This window comes from Delphinus delphis, chromosome 15, assembly GCF_949987515.2.
Source record: "Delphinus delphis chromosome 15, mDelDel1.2, whole genome shotgun sequence".
Lineage (NCBI taxonomy): Eukaryota > Metazoa > Chordata > Mammalia > Artiodactyla > Delphinidae > Delphinus > Delphinus delphis.
In genome coordinates, this window is record NC_082697.1 from 27,884,275 (window position 1) to 27,903,404 (window position 19,130).

General features: G+C 44.4%; 1 protein-coding gene across 1 annotated transcript; it reads right to left on the reverse strand.

Annotated features, from left to right (window-relative positions):
• Window positions 1-3,930: 3,930 nt before the first annotated feature.
• Window positions 3,931-10,865, reverse strand: FKBP1A (FKBP prolyl isomerase 1A). The gene is made up of 3 exons (XM_060031099.1): window positions 10,727-10,865; window positions 6,948-7,112; window positions 3,931-5,028 (listed from the first exon to the last, which is right to left on the reverse strand). The coding sequence occupies exons 1-2, from the start codon at window positions 10,862-10,864 to the stop codon at window positions 6,984-6,986; spliced, it is 267 nt and encodes an 88-aa protein (XP_059887082.1). The 5' UTR covers window position 10,865; the 3' UTR covers window positions 3,931-5,028; window positions 6,948-6,983.
• Between the last annotated feature and the right edge of the window lie 8,265 nt (window positions 10,866-19,130).

The following is a 19,130-nucleotide window of genomic DNA, read 5'->3' on the forward strand; positions in this document are numbered from 1 at the left end:
TTCTGATGGTTTGTAATCAATCTGCCCGATGCATGTAGGGAACTCGGGGAACTCAGAAGACCCACTCTGGGCAGAAGCCAGGGGAGTGCTGCCCTTGGCATTTTAATTTTAATGCATTTTTGCTGTCAGCTGTCTCTTATTAATTCACTGAATTTAATTAGAGAGCTGAACAAGAATCCCTCAACTCTGCTTTCTCGGTGGTTCCTAAGAACACGGTTCAGTCCAAGGCTGTCAACCAAAGTGAACCCACATTTATCCAGGAAGCAGGTGCATGCTGAGGGCAGAATTCTTACAGACACACATCCCACATGTGTCAAAGACAAATCTAAGTTCAAGATAAAGTTAATAAAGCCTGTTTATTCAGAAACTTGCAGCATGGGAACTCTTTTGCTGTCACCTTTGCTTCAGCAGCAGTTCAAAGGTGTCAGGGAGTATATTTTATTGAATAAAAAGGAAATACCGACGCGGTATCTCATTGGAAAACGTTCCCGTAAGGCAAGATTTGTGGAACGAGGGACAGACTAACCAGTCAAGTACATTTGGCCATCCTCGGTTAGCTGCAAGGGGCCAGGCAGTTTCGGGACATTTCAAAAGAGGAAGGGGCAGAGGGTGTGTGGCCAGCCCTTTCCTGGAACAAACAGGGGTCAGTAGAACGCTTTTTTGTAGTCAAAACTGTCATCCTGGTTATTGGGGGGCAGGGGAGGTGTGTGGCCACATGATAATTACAGTTTTAGAGCTGGAAGTTATCTTAAAGTTCACCTGGTCACTCTGCCCTACCATGCATGCCCCAGCCTCCACCCCGAATCCATTCAACAAATGGAAACACTCAGAAACAGGGTAGTTCAGTGCCTAAGCTGTAGCAAAGGTCAGAAGCAGAATTAGAGTTCTCCTGAATCTTAGGACTGTGAATATAACTGTCATGCTTCTCAAAAATAAAACAAAAACGAAGAAAAGGAAAATAAAGTCAGTAGATCCTGGATACCGTTCTGGGGCTCAGAGGCGCTGGGCTTCAGGGGAGCCAGCACTGGGGAAGGGGTGATGTATCTCTGGTCCAGATCAGTCAATTCTCCACAGATTTAATTCTGACCAAGGACCATGAGGGAAAAGTGGGTGGGTGGATGGGTGGGTGGGTGTCTCGAAAAAGAAAGTGCTTGTTTTTTAAGGAGACCATGGAAGAGACAACCCATTTTCTGCCATGCGACGTAGGTGGGGTTTGTTTTCGGTGTGTGGGAAGAGGCTTATACAGCTTGGCAACACGAACTGAAAGTCATAAAAATCTTTTGACCCTACAGCCCTCCTCCTAGTGTTTTATCCTATAGAATCAAGATATTTAGGAAAGAAAAAAACTACATGTTTAAAGATGTATACTGACTTTTTAATAAAAGCAAAAGATTGGAAATAACCTAAGTAACCAACAATAGGGTGTCAGGAAACGTGAAAGACTTTGAAAGAGCTTCCCTCCCTCCCCAGTTACTGGGTGTTCCATTTACCCATCCACCCTCCACCCTTCTGGGTTGTCTCCACCTTTCACTCTCTTTAAGCTACCTTACAATGACGTACATTGAGGGAAACTGATAACGCAGACGATTCTTGTGCAGAGAAATGCAGATTTCATCCAGTGGAATTTAACTGATTGTGGATACTGGCCAATTTTGCCAGTTTTGTATATATTAAGCAAATTCATTTCAGCATTCCTACTGGACTTATTATTAAAACGTCTTACTGGTTCTCTCATTAATTAATGAGTTAACTAAAGTCTTTAACATGTTCATTTTGTATTTGAGTCATGATTTTACTTCCTAAAAACATTTGTCCTTTAACAAGGTGGTTAAGGGAAATTCCCTGGCGGTCCAGTGGTTAGGACTTGGCGCTTTCACTGCCGGGGCCCAGGTTCAAACCCTGGTCGGGGAACTAAGATCCTGCAAGCCATGGACAAAAAAAAAAGGCAGTTAAATTTAGTGTATTCATTTGATTTTATTTACAGCCCTCTTAAGATAGTTATAAAGACCTTACAGCAACAAGAACAAATATTCTTAATCAAAAACATTCAGTGGAGAAAAAACCAGAATGCAAAATTTATACTAGGCTGTGTGACTAAAACTAAAAATGGCAGGTGCCTAGGGCAAGAACTAGAGGGGAAGAAGCAGAAAAAAACTGAAGTCTGATTTGTTAGAGCTGTAGAATCCTGGAGATTTTAAAAAAATCCTGATTTGTTATTTTTCTGTTCTGTTATACATTAAAAGAAACAAAGACTCTGTACCAGTTTCCTCTTGCTCAAATTGCCACTGTAACAAATCGCCACAAACTTAGTGGCTTAAAATAACACAGATTTATCATCTTACAGTTCTGGAGGTCAGAAGTCCAAAATGGCTCTCACAGGGCTAAAATCCAAGTGTTGGCAGGGTTGGTTCTTTCAGGCCCTAGGGGAGGATTCTTCTCCTCACCTAGTCCAGCTCCTAGAGACTGCCAGCATTCCTTGGCTTGTGGCCCCTTCCTCCATCTTCAAAGGCAGCAGCATGGCATCTTCAGATGTCTTTCCGTCCTCACATCTCTGACTCATTTAAGGACCCTTGTGATTACACTAGACCCACCAATGTAATCCATGACAGTCTCCCCACATCAAGGTCCTTAATGTAATGACATCTGCAAAATCTCTTTTGCCATGTAAGGTACTCACAGGCTCTGGGAATCAGGATGTGTGCATCTTTGGGGCCCATGGTTCTGCCTGTCAGATACCTGACCCTGATCCAGACGATTTCTTTGAACTTTTAAGTTCAGTGAGAACTAAAAGCTTCCCTATGTGTCTGAGTGAAGGAAGACATAGCATTTAAGATTATACTGAAATTAAATTCTGTAACAGGCAACACTATGGTAGAAAAAGCGAAACAACTGTTGCCTCTGGGGGTGGGCTGGGGACTGACTGGGAAAGGGCATAAGGGAACTTTCTGAGATGATTTTCTGTATTTTGATAGGGTTTTAGGGTACAAAAGTGTAAACAAATATTAAATTCTAATGGTATCTATTTAGGGGAAATTGTAGCGATGTCTGCTGTTTATTCTGAAATGTAACATAAAGGGACAGAGGGATGAATAAATATGTGATAAACAGGTGTACAGTAACATGTTTATGGCAGAATCTAGGTGGTGGGTATATGGATATTCATGAGAAAAATCTTTTATTTGTTGCTTGGCAATTTTTATAAAAGAATTTTGGGGAAAATAAGACATAACCCTGAAATGATACTCTGGTGACTTAAATTAATAAAAGGATGGATTTGGAAAATCATTAAGCAAGTCTTTAAACCATCTCTCTATTTAAAATCAAAGGCTCTCAACCAGGGAAATTGTGGAAGGTGTCTAGAAAGGTGTGGGACACCACAATTTTTGGTGTCCGTGACCAGAGGAGGGGAATATGACTAGCATATACAGGGTAGGGCCAGGGAAGCTACTGCAACCAAACCGTCCACGTGACAAAAAGCCTCCACACCAAGTGTCACCAAGGAACACGTATTTAAAACCCAAATCTTCCCCTTCGTAACATTTCATCAATTTGCTGGTAACACATCCCCAAATGGGTGGTGGCTCGGTTCTGCTGCTGGTTGCATCCCCGACTTCTTGGCAACCACAGAGAACCCAGCATAGAACTCTACCCAGACCACACATTTAATGAACATCTGACGATGGGCAAGGGGGTGGGGCTCCCTGACGACCCCAGCCTGAACTCCACAAAGTTCCCTCCATGGGTGAAGATGCAGATCTACTGCCCCCCATCCCATCTCCCAAGAGGGCAACGGGGAAGGACGTTCCTGCTGCAGTTCTTCTGCTAAGACACAGCCTCCAGCACTGCACCCCCACTGCCACGCCCCAACCCCATCCCCTTGCACCAAAGGGCAGGGGGAGGCACCTGAAAGTAACCACCATCACACAGAGCTGAGAAAAGCCAGCATAAAGCACTTTTATTGCAATAATAAAACTTGAAACTCATATGTAGTGCAGGGGGTGGGGTGGGGGTGGGCGAGAAGGCAGCAATTTCTCTCACCAAATCACTACACAGGACAGCAGAGGGTGAGAGGGAGGAAGGAGAAGCCAGGAAACTCTGAGATCAGCAGGGGGAGCTGAGCATCAAAAAACAGGAGATGCTGAAGCTGTGATGACCAGCATCATTTTCTTAAGACAACACTCAGGGATTTGTCATGATGGCTGGGCTTTCATGGGTGTTAAGTGTCTACAAACAGCACCTTCAATTTAACTTTCGATTAAAGTTCTTAAAATTTAGGAAGTGGGGCCTGGATAGCTATGAGATTACAAAAGTCCTAAATATCCATTAGAAAAACCACAGGATGGAAAAAAAAAAAAAAAAAAAAAAGCCAGGCCATGAAGAAGGCTTCAGAGGTCCCTGCTGGCCCGGTGACACACACCTGTAGTGTCCAACATCTCAGTGAAAATGATCTGCTTTCAAAAGGCAGAGGGTTAAGGGGAGGGTGGGGGTGGGGCAGTGGAGGCAAAGGCTCTCCCCTTCCCACTTTAGTTTTGGGTAGGGCTTTTAATTCAACCCGAGGACATCTCTCGACTTGGAGAATAATTCGGCCTCAAAAGCGCCTCAAATCTGCTATGGCTTTGCAGCGCAGCAGCAAGAATGTTTAATATATAATAGATAAAACTTTCATCCAAAAAAAATAAAATAAAATAAAGATTCTTGCACTCCCCCCAACACCAATTCCTATTCTAAAGTTAACCCATTATTTGTGCTGTTAATACTTGACTAGTACTTAACTGGAAACCTAGATCCGAAGGACTGAAACTCAATCTTCACCCCAAAACGAAAACAAACTAAAATGGGTAACTTGAGGTTTATGGCATATAGTTCAGGTCAACACACATACAAGGAGAAAGGGGAAGAGCAAAGCCGGTGACAGAACACATTCAGTCAGGGAAGATGTTTATACAAAGAGTGTAGTGGAACATCAGGAAAAGCTCCGTACGGACTCGCTGTGCGCATCTGGAGGCGCCAGATCCTTCCATGGCACATCTGTTGGGGACAGAAAGTTGGTGAGTTCCAGCAACTCAGTGCTTTTTGGGTGCAGTAGGGACAGCCACAGGCTGCTGCCACACCAAGTCCCTTCCCTAACAGCTGTAAGGTCTGACTTGGCCCTCGCCCCTTCTGCTCCAGCTGGGGAGGGCCCACTGGGCTCGGGCTGGATTCCCAGGTGAGCAGCCTCTTTCTGCTCACCTTGGTTGTGTTTTTTTAAACCTAAGGTCACATTTCTGTTGCTGAGGATAGCAGGAGAGGCAAAGTCCACCAATGCAGCTGACAATACAGTTTCCCATTATCAATGAGTCTCCAACCTGGCTGCATATAGGAATCACCTGGGGGCTTTAAAAAACCTGAACACTTGGACCCCACTCCCAGTGGTGGCGGTTAACTGGTCTGGGGGGTAGCCTGAGCATCAAGAGAGTCTTTAAAGCTTCCCAGGGGCTTTAAAGCCCGAAGCTGGTTTTCCTCATGTTGAACAGACCGAGAAAATGTCTGCAGTCTTCATTCACTCACTCGAACCTGTAACTTTCTGGGTTTGCCCTTGGGCTTTCCCTCAAGACCCTTTCGAGAAGCTCTGAGCTGTGCTTTGGCAGTGTGTGGGGAGGCTTAGGCCAGGGTGACTCATAGCCATTCAGCCCTCTCTCCCCTCTTTCTCCCCTTCCTCTGTCCTTCCAGATTTCCAGAAAGCCTGTTCCCAAATCAGGGTAACTCCAAGGCTTCCTCAAGTACGTTATGTTCAAAGGACTCAGCTTTCCAGGGTGAGGACTAGGTGTAGACCTCTGGGCAGAGAGAGGCTCTATAAAGTGTCAGAATTCCCTCCTGGCAGGAATGACAAGTGGAGCAGCCAGCGTCCTCAAACCTGACCAGGCCTGGATGACCCAGGTGTTTAGGGATCAAACCACTGGGAGGAAATAGCTAATAATAAAAAAGGCTCCTCTATTTTAAAAAGTCCATAGTAGGACAAAGGTACTCCATAACAGGCTGGCTGCCACTTGCTACCATTTTCAAACAAAAGCATTCTCACCCAGCCCCTGGCTGTGACCCTCTGGTTCCAGGGGCGGGAGGGGAGCAAATGCAGAGGTCTGGGGCCATGTGGAAAGAAGATGACAGACATTCATGTGTTTTATGATTCTAATACCCACATGAAAAGTTAGACGCCATTAGGATATTGAGTTTGGTTGCCTAGAAATGAGGGTAGAGGAAGGGAAAAAAGGTCCAGGAAGGAGATGCAGAAAAGGGTTCTGTCCTAATTTGCCACTGTCTGGATGTGACCTTGAGTAAGACCTCTCTCTCTCTGGGCCTCAGTCTCCTCACCTGTTGCATAGAAAGGCTTAGGTCCCTAAGAGCCTCTCCTAGACTGAGAGCATCCTTTACACTTCATAAGCATCCTTAGGCCTCACCTTTCAACCCACTGATAACAAGCTGGCCTGCTGTCTGTCCTCGTGTGTCCTGGGCTTGCTCCCTGAGGCAGGTGGCCCAGGTGGTAATGCCTCTCTCATATCCTCTAACAGGCAGTAACCACAGACTGTATGGATGAGGGAGCTGCAGAAACTAGGCAGGGCAAACAAAGTCAGTCATCCCAATCTTACCTCTAAAGAACTAAAATGCTGGCACTAAAAATTTGGCCTATATTTCCAGTTCCCAACTCAGTTTTAGTTTATAGGCTACATATAAAAATACTTAATTTAAACAGCTACCATCAGCTCCCCATCCCCACGAGTTCTTTCAAGAGCACATGCCATTCCTTTCCAAGGTGTACACTTAAAACTGAAAGGATAGCCAATAGAGGAAGAATGTAAAGGGAAAAAAACCCATGGCATTTTTGGTTCTCTCCGATGCTCATCAAACACTGTGCCTGACTTGGGAGGAGCAAAGGGAGTTAAAGGAAGGTCCTTCAGCACTAAGATCCTTACCCAAGAATGGGGAGATCAGGGAGGAGGCCATTCCTGTCATTCCAGTTTTAGAAGCTCCACATCAAAGACGAGAGTGGCATTTGGTGGGATGATGCCTGGGTGCCCAGTGGCGCCATAGGCATAGTCTGGGGAGATAGTCAGCTTGGCTCTCTGACCCACACTCATCTGTGAAAAGAGCAAGGAAGAAGGAATGAGCTGAGGCACCCCCCAAATATCTCCTTAAGAAGCAGAGCTGTGGTTACCTGCCAGGACGGTGTGACTAGGACATTCCAGTGACTGCACGGCTGCCTGGGCAGCGGGCACACCCTCTATGGGATGTGGAGGTAGGCGATCAGGCTGGATGAGCCCTATATCTGGCTCCAAGGTAGCCGACAGCAGATAAAATTCCCTCTCGCCTCCCAGAACCATCAGGCTCTCAAGCTTTCTGTCCAGGTCCCACCGATCTGACTCTGGGCAGCCATCACTCTAGAAGTGTCACCACCTAATCCCTCAGTGGCCTGTCACTAGAGGCATCTATACTCTTCAAAAAGGAGTGCTTTGATCAAAACTTTGCTTTAAAAGAAAACACACAAAAAGAAAACACACTAGAGGCATCTATACTCTTCAAAAAGGAGTGCTTTGATCAAAACTTTGCTTTAAAAGAAAACACACAGAAAGCAGTATACTTTTCTATACTTTCTAGATTTATACTTGTACTCAGAAATACAGAAAAACTAAAAAGGACAGTATGATTTTCTGGGGTACAAACGACACTGTACAAAGCAGCATGCTACCAACTGTGTGGAAAAGAGGAAAGTATATATTTATACCTGCCTGTATAAACAGAAAACATCTTTGGAAGGACACAAATAATACCATCATTTCTCTATGGGGAGAACAGAGGGTGGAGGGAAATTTTTCACTTATTAAAATGTATTTGTAGTTTTTCATTTTCTAATCAAATACACAAGCTTAAGTACTTATTTTCTGAACAGTGAACAGGTTCTCTGCTCTATTCCCACCCTTTACCTATCTTTTTTAAGTCTCCATGTGTGCGTTCCTGGCTCTCTGACCCAGAACAAGAGATGGTGACTGAAGAGAAAGCTTCAGGCTTACTTCCTACAGCTCCCTTCAGAAACTGGGACATGTTGGACCAAGGTAGTAAGGATAGTTGAAAGCATATGGCTTAATCTAATAAAATTCAAAACAATCATATCCTTTTACCCAGCAATTCCACTTCCAGAATCTGCTAGCAACCCAAATGCCCACTGCAAGGGGAGTGGTTTCACAGCACATGTGCACCACGGGTTAGCCAACAGAAAGAATACAGTGGCCTTAATTATACTAACATGGAAAGACGTCCAAGACACATCGTTAGATGAAAAAAGCAAGCTGCCAAAATAGTACATGTGGCAGGATTGCAGACCTGTAAACACAGAAAACCAGAACACAACATCAAGAGAATAGGAAAAGGGGCACAAGACAACCTCCCTTCTTCCTGTGCTTTTAACTTAGTTGCTAAATAAATATTCTACAGAGGCATTTAAAAGAAGATGCTCTATGTAGGTCTCAGACCACCCAGACTTCTCACAAGTAACAGAGCTGTGACTGACCCAAAGAACCCTGGGTGCAGGGGGAGACTGGGCATCTCCCCAACACCCCACCATGCCTCACCAAGCCTGGGATGTGAAATAGACTGGTAACACTATCTTGGTGGCAGCTATGGCTCCTGGAACACACAACACAATGATTGTTCCAGTGCTGGAACAGCCACAGAAGATGAGTTGTGGGGTGGACAATGGTTGGCATGGGAGATGGGGGATGGGCTACAGACGCAAGAGCCTGCCAGACTTCTGGGGTGGGAACAGGACGGGACAGAAAGGTATAGTTGAAGAGGTTTCCAAAGGGAAGTAAGCCACAAAGATCCTCTCCTTTTTGTACTGCCAACCCTCAGTCATGCTGGAACAAAAATCTAGACACCTGGGAATAGGATAGCTTAAAGTTTCTGAAAGTTAAGCAGTTTATTTGGAGATAAATCAGTGATACTTTATAGAGGAAGTAGAGCAAAGTGTATTCTGGAAAAGAGAAAGACAAATCCTTCTCTCCACACTGGTTAAATCTCCAATTCTCTTTGGTGAGAGGAAATAGACTAATTTATCCATCGTGGCAGGGCCTATTATAGAGCTCGCTGGGTCTTATGCCACCGTAAACATCCCTCTACCTGGTTAGTGCCAAGAAGAAAATTCCTGGGCTTAGTGGAAGGATAAAATCCAACTGAAATTTGGCAACCCTGGGTCCCCTACTATCTACTGGGAATTTTGAAGAGTTGGCAGAACAAAAGCTGTTTACACAAATTGGGAGGTGAGAGGTGAAGAAACACACTTAAGACAAGCAAAATGACTTTCTCCATGAGTCTGACCTCTCAGAAGTGGTCCGACACAACACGGTCAATAGTAAGACAAACACAAATGAAAATGATACCGAGATAACATTTTTCACTCATTATATTGTCCTGAAGCCAAAAGTTTTTAACAACACACTGTGCTGGAGGGCCTGGGAGGAGCAGGCACCTTCACAGCCCGCTGGTGGCAACTCAGTGTAATCCCCACAGATGGCAGCCTGGCAGTAGGTCAAAATCCAGTGCGCACAGCCACTGAGCCACTCACCCCACTTCTAAGAATCTGCCTATGGCAACACTTGCACGAATGTAAAATAAAGTCCATTCAAGATTAGTCACTGAAGCATTGTTTACAATATCGAAATACTGGAAATGACCCAAATGGCCATCAACAGGGTACTTGTCAAATAAATTACAGCACACCCAAGGGAATCCAGGGAATACAGGCATACCTCATTTTACTGTGCTTCACAGATACTGTGTTTTTTACAGATTGAAGGTTTGTGGCAACCCTCTGTTGAGTAAATCTACTGGTGCCACTTTTTCCATAGCATTTGCTCACTTCATGTCTGCCACATTTTGGTAATTCACTCAGTATTTCCAACCTTTTCATTATTATTATTTGGATGGCGATCTGTGATCTTTGATGTTACTACTGCAAAAAGATTATGACTTGTTGAAGGCTCAGATGATGGTTAGCATTTTTGTGCAATAAAGTATTTTTAAATTAAGGTATGTACAGTTGACCCTTGAACAACACGGGTTTGAACTATGTGGGTCCACTTACACGTGAATTTTTTTCAATACCAAATACTACATGATCCGTGGTTGGCTGAGTCCCTGGATGAGGAACTGCAGACACAGAGGGCCGACTGTAAAGTTATACGTGGATTTTCAACTGTTCAGGGGGCGGGGGAGGGATGCCCCTACCCCCACATTGTTCAAAGGTAAACTGTCCATTGTTTTTTCAGACATGATGCTATTGCACACTTAACAGACTATAGTACAGTGTAAACATAACTTTAATATGCCCTCGGAAACCAAAAACTTCACGTGACTTGTTTTATTGCAAGATTTGCTTTATTGTGGTGGTCTGGAACCGAACCTGCAATATCTCTGAGGTCTGCCTACACTGTGTAGCTCTATGAGGAGGAGAGCTTCCTCCTCTTTTATATCCTGGTATATAAAGTATCAGATATGGATTAAGTGAAAAAGCAAAGCACAGAACAATGTGTGTGTGTGTCTAAGAGAAAAAAGGGGGGGGCACTTAAAGAAATTCTACAAGAAACATTAATAAAAGGAGTTATTTGGGTGACAGAGCTAGGAGTGAAATTTTTCTCACCTATAAACGTAATTTAAGAAGTAGACACTAGGAAACACAAAGAAACAACGGAGAGCATACCTGGGCAACCCCTTCTTCCCAGCCTCGGATCACCTCCTGCTTACCCAGCACAAACTTAAAGGGCTTGTTTCTGTCCCGGGAGGAATCGAATTTCTTTCCATCTTCAAGCATCCCTGTGGAAAAGGGCAGTTGTAACATGAGCAACGAGGAGTAATGACATGAGGCAAGTCAGAGTCAGCAGCAGAGTGCCAGTCCCACGGGCCAGCACTGGAGGGCCTGGCAGGGTGTCCTAGGAGGATTTCCTGTGTCCTCAGTGGGCCTCTGAGGAGCTGGGGTAGTCCTTCTACTCCAGGCTTGTGAACGCTCTTCCCCAGCTCCAAGCAGTAAGTTGATACAGAGGCAGGCAGTAGTCTACCTTGTTCTGGAGAATGGGGAAGTGGACACACTCCTAGCAGGAATTCCCAGCACCCTGTGGGTTTCCTCCCAGACAGAGTAACTGTGGGCCCTTTAGGCACACAGAACAGCTCAAAGTCACTCCATGTGCAAGAAGCCATATTCCTTCCTCAATTCATTCGTCACCTTTTACAGAGATGTGGGTAGTGTCAGAACTTAACTGAACTGGAGGATACCAGTTGGTGTCGGAGAATCAGAGAAGTGGCATTGGAAGACACCAAAAACCTTCCACCAGTGAACTGCTAACGACTCTGAACTGTGGGCAGTGTTTCTACTACGAGTCAGAGACTGGGCTAGGCACTCTCCACATATGAACTTATTCAATCCTTCCCACAGCACTGTCCCCATTTCACAGAACGGAGGCAGAGAGAAGTGAACTTGCAAAGCTAGGCTATAAATCCAAAACCATGTTCATTCTACTATTCCAGCTTCCCAGAAGCGAGACAACCCATAATGGCAACCTCAACTAAATGGGGGCATTCCAGAGATGGAGATGCCAGAGGGTGAGTGCCACGACAAAAGACGAATAGACACCTGCAACTCCTTGCTCAAAAAAGACCATCACATTGGTTTCTCCGGAAGCCAGTATCAGCCAATTGTGATAGCTGTCACTGAGGTCCTGAAAACTCACACCAGGATCCTAGACTGGAAGGGGCCAGCCAGTTGCTGACATGTAACTAACACAAAGCTGATTTCATTGGAGGCGGAGATTGGGCAGCCACCATGGTTCTAAATTAAGCAACACTCAGAAGACCCAGCAAAACACAGAAGTCTGTTGTGTTTGTATGTTTTCAGAGGTGGAGGGAAATCCCAGCCTAAAAAACAATGTCAACACTGGTAGGTGGAATGGGGAAGCAGAGACCAATTGACAGCTTTATCACAGCCACCAGACTTTCTGTATTTTGACAAAATAGGAAACGGGGTGGGGGAGGCGGGAAGGAACTGCTGTCCTAACAGAATAGGAGGGAGAGACAGATGTCCTGGGCGCAGAGTGGGTGCTGACACTGCCTGAAGCCTGGAGCTGAGGGCTGAGAGGGAGACGGGAGGATGGAGATCTACCCATGCCAAGTCAGTGCAGAGCCAGGAACTGGCACCCCAGAACTAACAAGCTGGGGTGTGCATGTAGCTCCTCCTTTACCAGAACACAATCACTACCTGATAAAAGGAATGATAAACGGCAGGACTTGAATAGTTTTTTATAAATGAGAAACTGGGAGAAGACTAGGTCTCCACTTTCCATAATACTACAGACGTTCCCTTTAACCCATTTCAGGTTCTTCATACACTGAACCCACCCCAACTGAACTCAGCCATTAAGGGTGAGAGGAGACTGAAGACCAGAACTAGTCTCTTCCTGGTCTATGCTCTTTAGAGCAGACCCTGAGTAGAGCCCCAGGGCTTCCTGAGCAACCACGGTAGACAGGTAACTACTAGGTGAGGAAGCCACGTGGGAAAGAGCCGAGGATGGGAGGGTGGTCCCTGGCCTCTAAGTCCTGACTATCTGCAAAGGCTGGCTGGACAAAACTCAAAGAGAAAACCTGCCCAGAGGGGCACCTGAAACACAGGCTGTAGCACATTCCAGACCTTTGGAAAACCCAGACGCAGCACCCCCACCCCCCATTCTAACAACATCAAATTTCCAGGAGCAGCAACAGCCTGGCCCAGGAGACGAACTGGAATCAATCCAAGCCTTCCTCCTATGCCAGAGTTGGTGTGAGGTGGCTGTATGGGCCAGTATGGGCACTTGGACCAACTGTGAAATCTACTAGAATCTTGCAGGAAAGACCTGCCTCATTGGTTAAAAAAAGAAACACATCCAGGAGGAAAGCTCCTGCCCTCCCTTCCTGTTGCATGCTGTCATGTAAGGATGTGATGTCTGGAGCCATGGCAGCCACCTTGTAACCACAAAGTCAGCCAGGAACCCCAGAATGGTAGTCCCATTGCTCTGAACCAGCCCCAAACCACCTCCTTTAAGACCTGCATTCTGAGGTGATTAAAAATCTGCTTTGCCTTAAGTCAGATTTCTAGTTACTTGCAACTGAAAGTAACCTAATTGGAATGAGGTAAATATTTTATTTGACATTTACTTAGTACACCCCACTGCAGCGCTGCCATGAGAGAAGTAACAAAGAAATGGAACTCAACAACCCACATCAGTAAGAGCTATCACTGTGACGACAGACCAGTGTGTTATTGCAGGAACCAGTACACACATAAATGTGTATAAATGAAGCAAAATTTACATGTAAGTTACTATGTGGCATGCACTTCTCATTTTTAAAAAGACTGCTGATTTTGACTGCCTAGATTTATTTCATGATACATTAATGGGTTGCAACTCACAGTTTAAAAAAATACAGTATACCTACAAAAGAATTATACTATTTCCTACCAAATTTGAACATGCACCCAATCAGAGCAAGATCGTATTTTAACTGCAATAAAAACCCCTGGGTACTGAGACAGACTCCCTACACTTTCCTTTTATTCCTGATCAAACGTATTGCCAAGCAACTTCTAGATGTTACATGCATCCATCCTGCTTTGCCTGAAGGTGAGATGTTTCAACTGTCTGACTGGTACCAGGCTGGAGGCACAGGTGAGACTCAGCCTCTACCTGCTGCTGAGCCAAACTGGAGAAGTGGATGCTCTTCAGTGCAGAGACTGTGGGTCTGGGAAAATGTCCCCCTTAAGCTTTTCTGGGACACTGAGGGGCAAAAAGAAAACATTAAAGCCAAGATACAGGATTTCTAAGTAAAGGGGCTTTAAGCAGGAGCTTTGCCAAGGATCCTTATTCTCCTACCCTATTTCAGATGAGCTGTTGTCCCTGGGAAGAGGACATGAGCCTCTCTCCAGAACTTGAGAGCATGGTCATCCTCTGTCAATCTCACCTACTTCCTCGGAGAAGAAATCTTCACAGTGACGGTTAGGTGGTGGTGTTGGTAATGGGTTCCTTATATGTGAAGAGGGAATTTCCTATAATCTAAGTCCAAAGGGTAAACGACATCCAAAGATCTGAGCAGGATGTCACACAACTGGCAAAGGCTAAAGGGGCCAGGAGGTGCTAGAAAAAAGACTTCTCCAACGCGGAGGAAGAGACCACCTTCTATATGGCTATAATTTGCAGGGTGAGGAAGGAGGTGATGCAAGAGAGGAAGCAAAGTCCATTAAGAAGCAGGAATGAATGTGCATACAATGCTTTCTGGAGTGGGAATTAGGTTTGTCGGTACTGAATGCAGAACGTAAGAGAAGCTGTAACATCAAAACCAGTAGTTTTGGCCAAGATGGAGGAAAAGGGATCAGATTTACCCTCCTAACTAAACAACCAAAAATTAAAACAAAAACAAAAAGACAACAAACTAACAAAAGAAAATAAGCGAAATGAAATGAAAAGAAGAGAGAGAAACAACCCTGACAATAGTTAAACACTTAAGACACTGGACACTGCAATGAAAAACTGTGATCCCTGAGAGATGGGAAACTAACAAGGCGAGCCCTATGACTGCCCCAGCTTATATCCTTGGGAGTTTCCAGGGAGAAGAAAGTGGGACGGAGCTCAAGCCCACAGGACAAGTACCAGGGAGGAGAGAGCTGTAGAGGAAGACCCCCAGAGGTATACAGAGGGTCCCCCTTGGGTATTCGGTATAGTAAGTACTAATCAATGCATGTGTTTGAGGAAGCTTCTCAAGGCCTGGAAGAGCATCCAAAGGTTTAGAAGAAACAGTGCTCAGAGCTTACACAGGGCTGGGATCAGTGTCTGTTCCCATCAGCCAGACTGAAGAAAGTAATGGTTCATGAGGCACTGGGTAGGAAACCCAGGAAGATATTGCCTCATCAGTGAGGAATAATCAGCCCCAAACTGAGCACTGCTCGGGAGCCCCCTAACAAATCGTAAAAGCAAGACCCCAGGGACTTCCCTGATAGGCCAGTGATTAAGACTCCGTGCTTCCACTGAAGGGGGCATGAGTTTGATCCCTGATGGGGAACTAAGATCCCGCATGCCGCCTGGTGCGGCCAAAAAATGAAGGAAGAAAGGAAGAATTAAAAAAAAAAAAAAAAAATGCAAGACCCCAAAGGATCAAACTATTTCCAAGTAACTTAAGTGTTTCCCAGTACAAAGCTCAAAGTATTTTTAGGAATAAAAATATGCAGCACCCCAAAACATAAAATTCACAACGTCTAGCATCCAAAGATTACCAAGCATGCAAAGAGGCAGGAAAACACAACCCACAATGCAACTAATCAATCAATTGAAAACAACTCAGAACTGATACAGAGGTTAGAATTAGCAGAGAAGGACAATAAGATTTAAGTCAAACTTCCAGGGATGAAAACTACAATGCCTGAGATGAAAACTACAGTGGGCTTTTAGAACAACTGGATATCCGTAGGCAAAAAGTAAAAACCTGGATCAACTTCACATCATAATCAAATATCAACTAAAAATCAACTCTAAATGAACACTATAAAACTTCTAGATGAAAACATAGGGAAATAATCTTTGTGACTGTGGGTTAGGCAAAGATTTCTTAGATATGAGGTTAAAAAGCACAATCCATAAAGGATAAAATGAACTTCATCAAAAATGAAAACTTCTTCACTTTAAAAAATACTTTTAAGAGAATGAAAAGTCAAGCCACAGACTGGGAGAAAATCTTTATGAAGCATGTATCTCATAAAGGACTTGTTTCCAGAATATATAAAGAGCCCTCAAAACTCAACAAGAAAACAACTTAATTAAAAAAGGGCAAAAGATTTGAATAGATTTCACTGAAAAAGATAAAGAAATGGCAAGTAAGCACATGAAGATGTTCAACCTTATCATCATTACAAAAACGCAAGTTAAAACCACTAGGAGGTATGACTACTACCGATTAGAATGAGTACAACTAAGAAGACTCATCATATCATGTATGTACTGGTGAGGATGTAGAGGAACTGGAATTCTCACACATGGCTGGTGGCAACTTAAAACAGAACAACCACTTTGTAAAACAGTTTGGCCGTTTAAGTTAAACATACACCTCCCATCTGACCCAGCCATTCTACTCCTGGATATTTAGAGAAATGACACTTATGGCTATACAAAAAGACTTATATACACAAACATTCACAGCAGACTTACCTGTAACAGCCAATAATTGGAACAACCCAAACATCTGCCAACTGATGAACAGATAACCAAATATATCCATACAACAGAAAATTATTTGGCATTAAAAACGAATGAATTATTGAGTGCAAGAAGCCAGACAAAACAGTACATACTATATAATTCCACTTATATAAAACTTCAGAAAAATGCAAACTGACCTATGCTGACAGAAAAGCATATCAGGGGTTGTTGGCGATGGGAAGAAGGGGGAGGTTTCAAAGAGGAACAAAGAAACATACCAAAACTTATGAAGCTGTACACGCTAAGTAGCAGCAGTTTACTGCATGTCAATTATGCCTCTGTAAAACTGTTATTTTAAAAAAACAGGGAGAAAGGGAAAAAAGTGAGATTTACTAAAATCCTACATATGTTTACCTCCTACACCCAACCTGGCAGTGGATGGCAGGTGCTTCCTCTGTCTGGGAAGGAGCAGGTAAAGCAGGCAGCAAGTCAAGCCTCAGCAGTTGTTCCCATTTTAACTCTGGACATCTCCGTGCCAGGACCTGGAGCCCTTGAACAGTGAAACCACCTGCCAAGTTAGCACTGTAATTTCCTAGAGAAAGCACACTCTGCTGAGAGAAGGCAACTGAGGTTACAGTTCAGACGTGACAGCCACTCTTAGCAAAAACCTGGATCACCAGCATGACCTTCTATCTGCAGAACTGACTGATTCCACTTCTGATTCCACACAAATCTGTACCTCATGACCCAGAAATTGCCTAGGATAGCCAAGTATTCTCGATTTCAAGAATTCTTGTCTCTCCTGACTGAACGCAGCTCAAGGTCACAGACCGGGACTCAGAGTTCTATGTCCCTGTGGCACTCAGCTCAACCCCTGGCACTCACAACACTGGCACTCATGAGCACTTTTCGATTTGCTTCATTTGCATGATTTTTAAGAACTAGCAGGACAAGCGTGAGGCTTCCATTTCTGGACCTCTTCCCTATATGGTGAGAAGAATCTGAGGGGTAGTCCCAGAATGGCAGTTTTTACTTTTGGCACTTTTAAATTACTAGTCAGTAAGAAAAATGTGAAAATTTGGGGGGTCTCCAGTTAAATGCACAAGGCCATGAAAAGAGTGAAAGCTATGGCTGCCTGAGGGACTGTTAAAGCAGCCTCTGGCTGGAAGGCAGTTGACATCATCTTCGCCTGGGTCTCCTCCCAAACTGTTTTAGCTGTTCTTTGGGGGAAGAACTAGACTCAAATCCCTGGAGAGGGAGCAGGAGGGCTTTAAAAAAACAGAGAGCGCGTGCGCATGAGCGTGGGGAAGTCTCCAGGTCCTCTCCCCCCAGCACTCCTCCCACGGCTCGGCTCTTTCTGCTGCTCATCTGTTAGGGAGGGTTCTTTCTTGCTCCAAATGAACCAGCAGAGGCAGACTTGGCCAGCAGCTCCTGTGCAAAGGTCCCTCGGACTGTGTCTCTGATGCTCAGCCCATGTCATAGAAGCAGTGGTTAAGACCCAAGGCCAGGGAATTCCCTACCTGTCCAGTGGTTAGGACTCCAGGCTCTCATTGCTCTCTTATTCATGTCCAATGTTTGCTTATTAATCCTATTTTTTCTGTTTTCCAGAAAACACAGAGGCAGGAGCTGTCAGGTACAATGGTTCAAGGCATGAATCCTGGAGGCTGGCTCCAGATTACTACAGTAAGTCCCTGCTGGTCTCCCTGTTTCTGCCCTTGCTCTCCTACAGTTTAAATTTGACATGGCAGCCAGAGTGACATTCTTTTAAAATACAGGTCAGACCCTATTACCCTTGTGTTCAAAACCCTCCCCTAGTTCATTTCACTCAGAATAGAAGCTGAAGTCCTTATGTCTCTCATTGACAAGGGCCCGGTTTGGATCCCTGGTCAGGGAACTAATATCCCACATGCTGCGCAGCCAAAAAGTAGAAAAAAATTTAAAAATAAAAAATAAATAAATAAATAATAAAATAAACAAAAAAATGTTAAAAAAAAAAAAGACAAGACCCAAGGAGCACCCCTAGCTTATCATTTCACTTACAATCCAACAGAAAAGGAGCCACCTCTAGGGCACCCTGCTTTGTGGAAGGAACAGTCCGCAAACACCCTCTACCGGGTAAAGGAAGATGACTTAAGAAGGCACTGAAGCTATGGCCTCACCACTTGTTGTAGTTAAAGCTCATGACTCACAATGTGGTTTTCAGTAGCTGATGAATTTCTGCAGGTGGTTTTCACAGGCAGCATTCTACAGGGCCCCAAATATGGCAAGTTTTAAAACTAAAAAACAAAAAACCCAAACCTAAACCAAACAATGACAACAACAACAAAACAGAATATCCCAAACCCCAAACTTCCCAAACTATATTAAAATTCTTGCCACTTTACAGTTGGGAGACAGAGAAAGGACTTCTACTTTTAACTCAATACCAGGTAGTTTCTTGAGTACAAAAAAGTGCAATGGTTGAATGGTGGTGGGGGAACCAAACTGAAAATCACCAATTTTTCTGAAGATTTGCCTTTGAAGCTACTTGGAACATCCCCAAATGGATGTACTGACCTAGGCACAGATGGGCACACTGACCTAGGCTGAGCTGCCTCCCTTCCTCCTTACTATATACAGAAGCTCTCTCAACTACCGTTTACTGAGCTGCCTGGCCAGAGACTCTTATAGAAACCACAGCCTGCACAGCCTCGGGCTGTGAAAGATCCTTCATGCCCCAGTCTCTACCTCATCCTCACTCCATCTTTCCCATGTGAGTTTTATGCTTTCCAAGGGTCAATCAGCTATGTTTATTCCCAAATCCATTTATGTCAGTTATACTTACTGAAGATAGATAATATAACTAAATAGTGTGTAAATAAATGAAATATGAGTGTGAACAGAAAAAGTACAGTC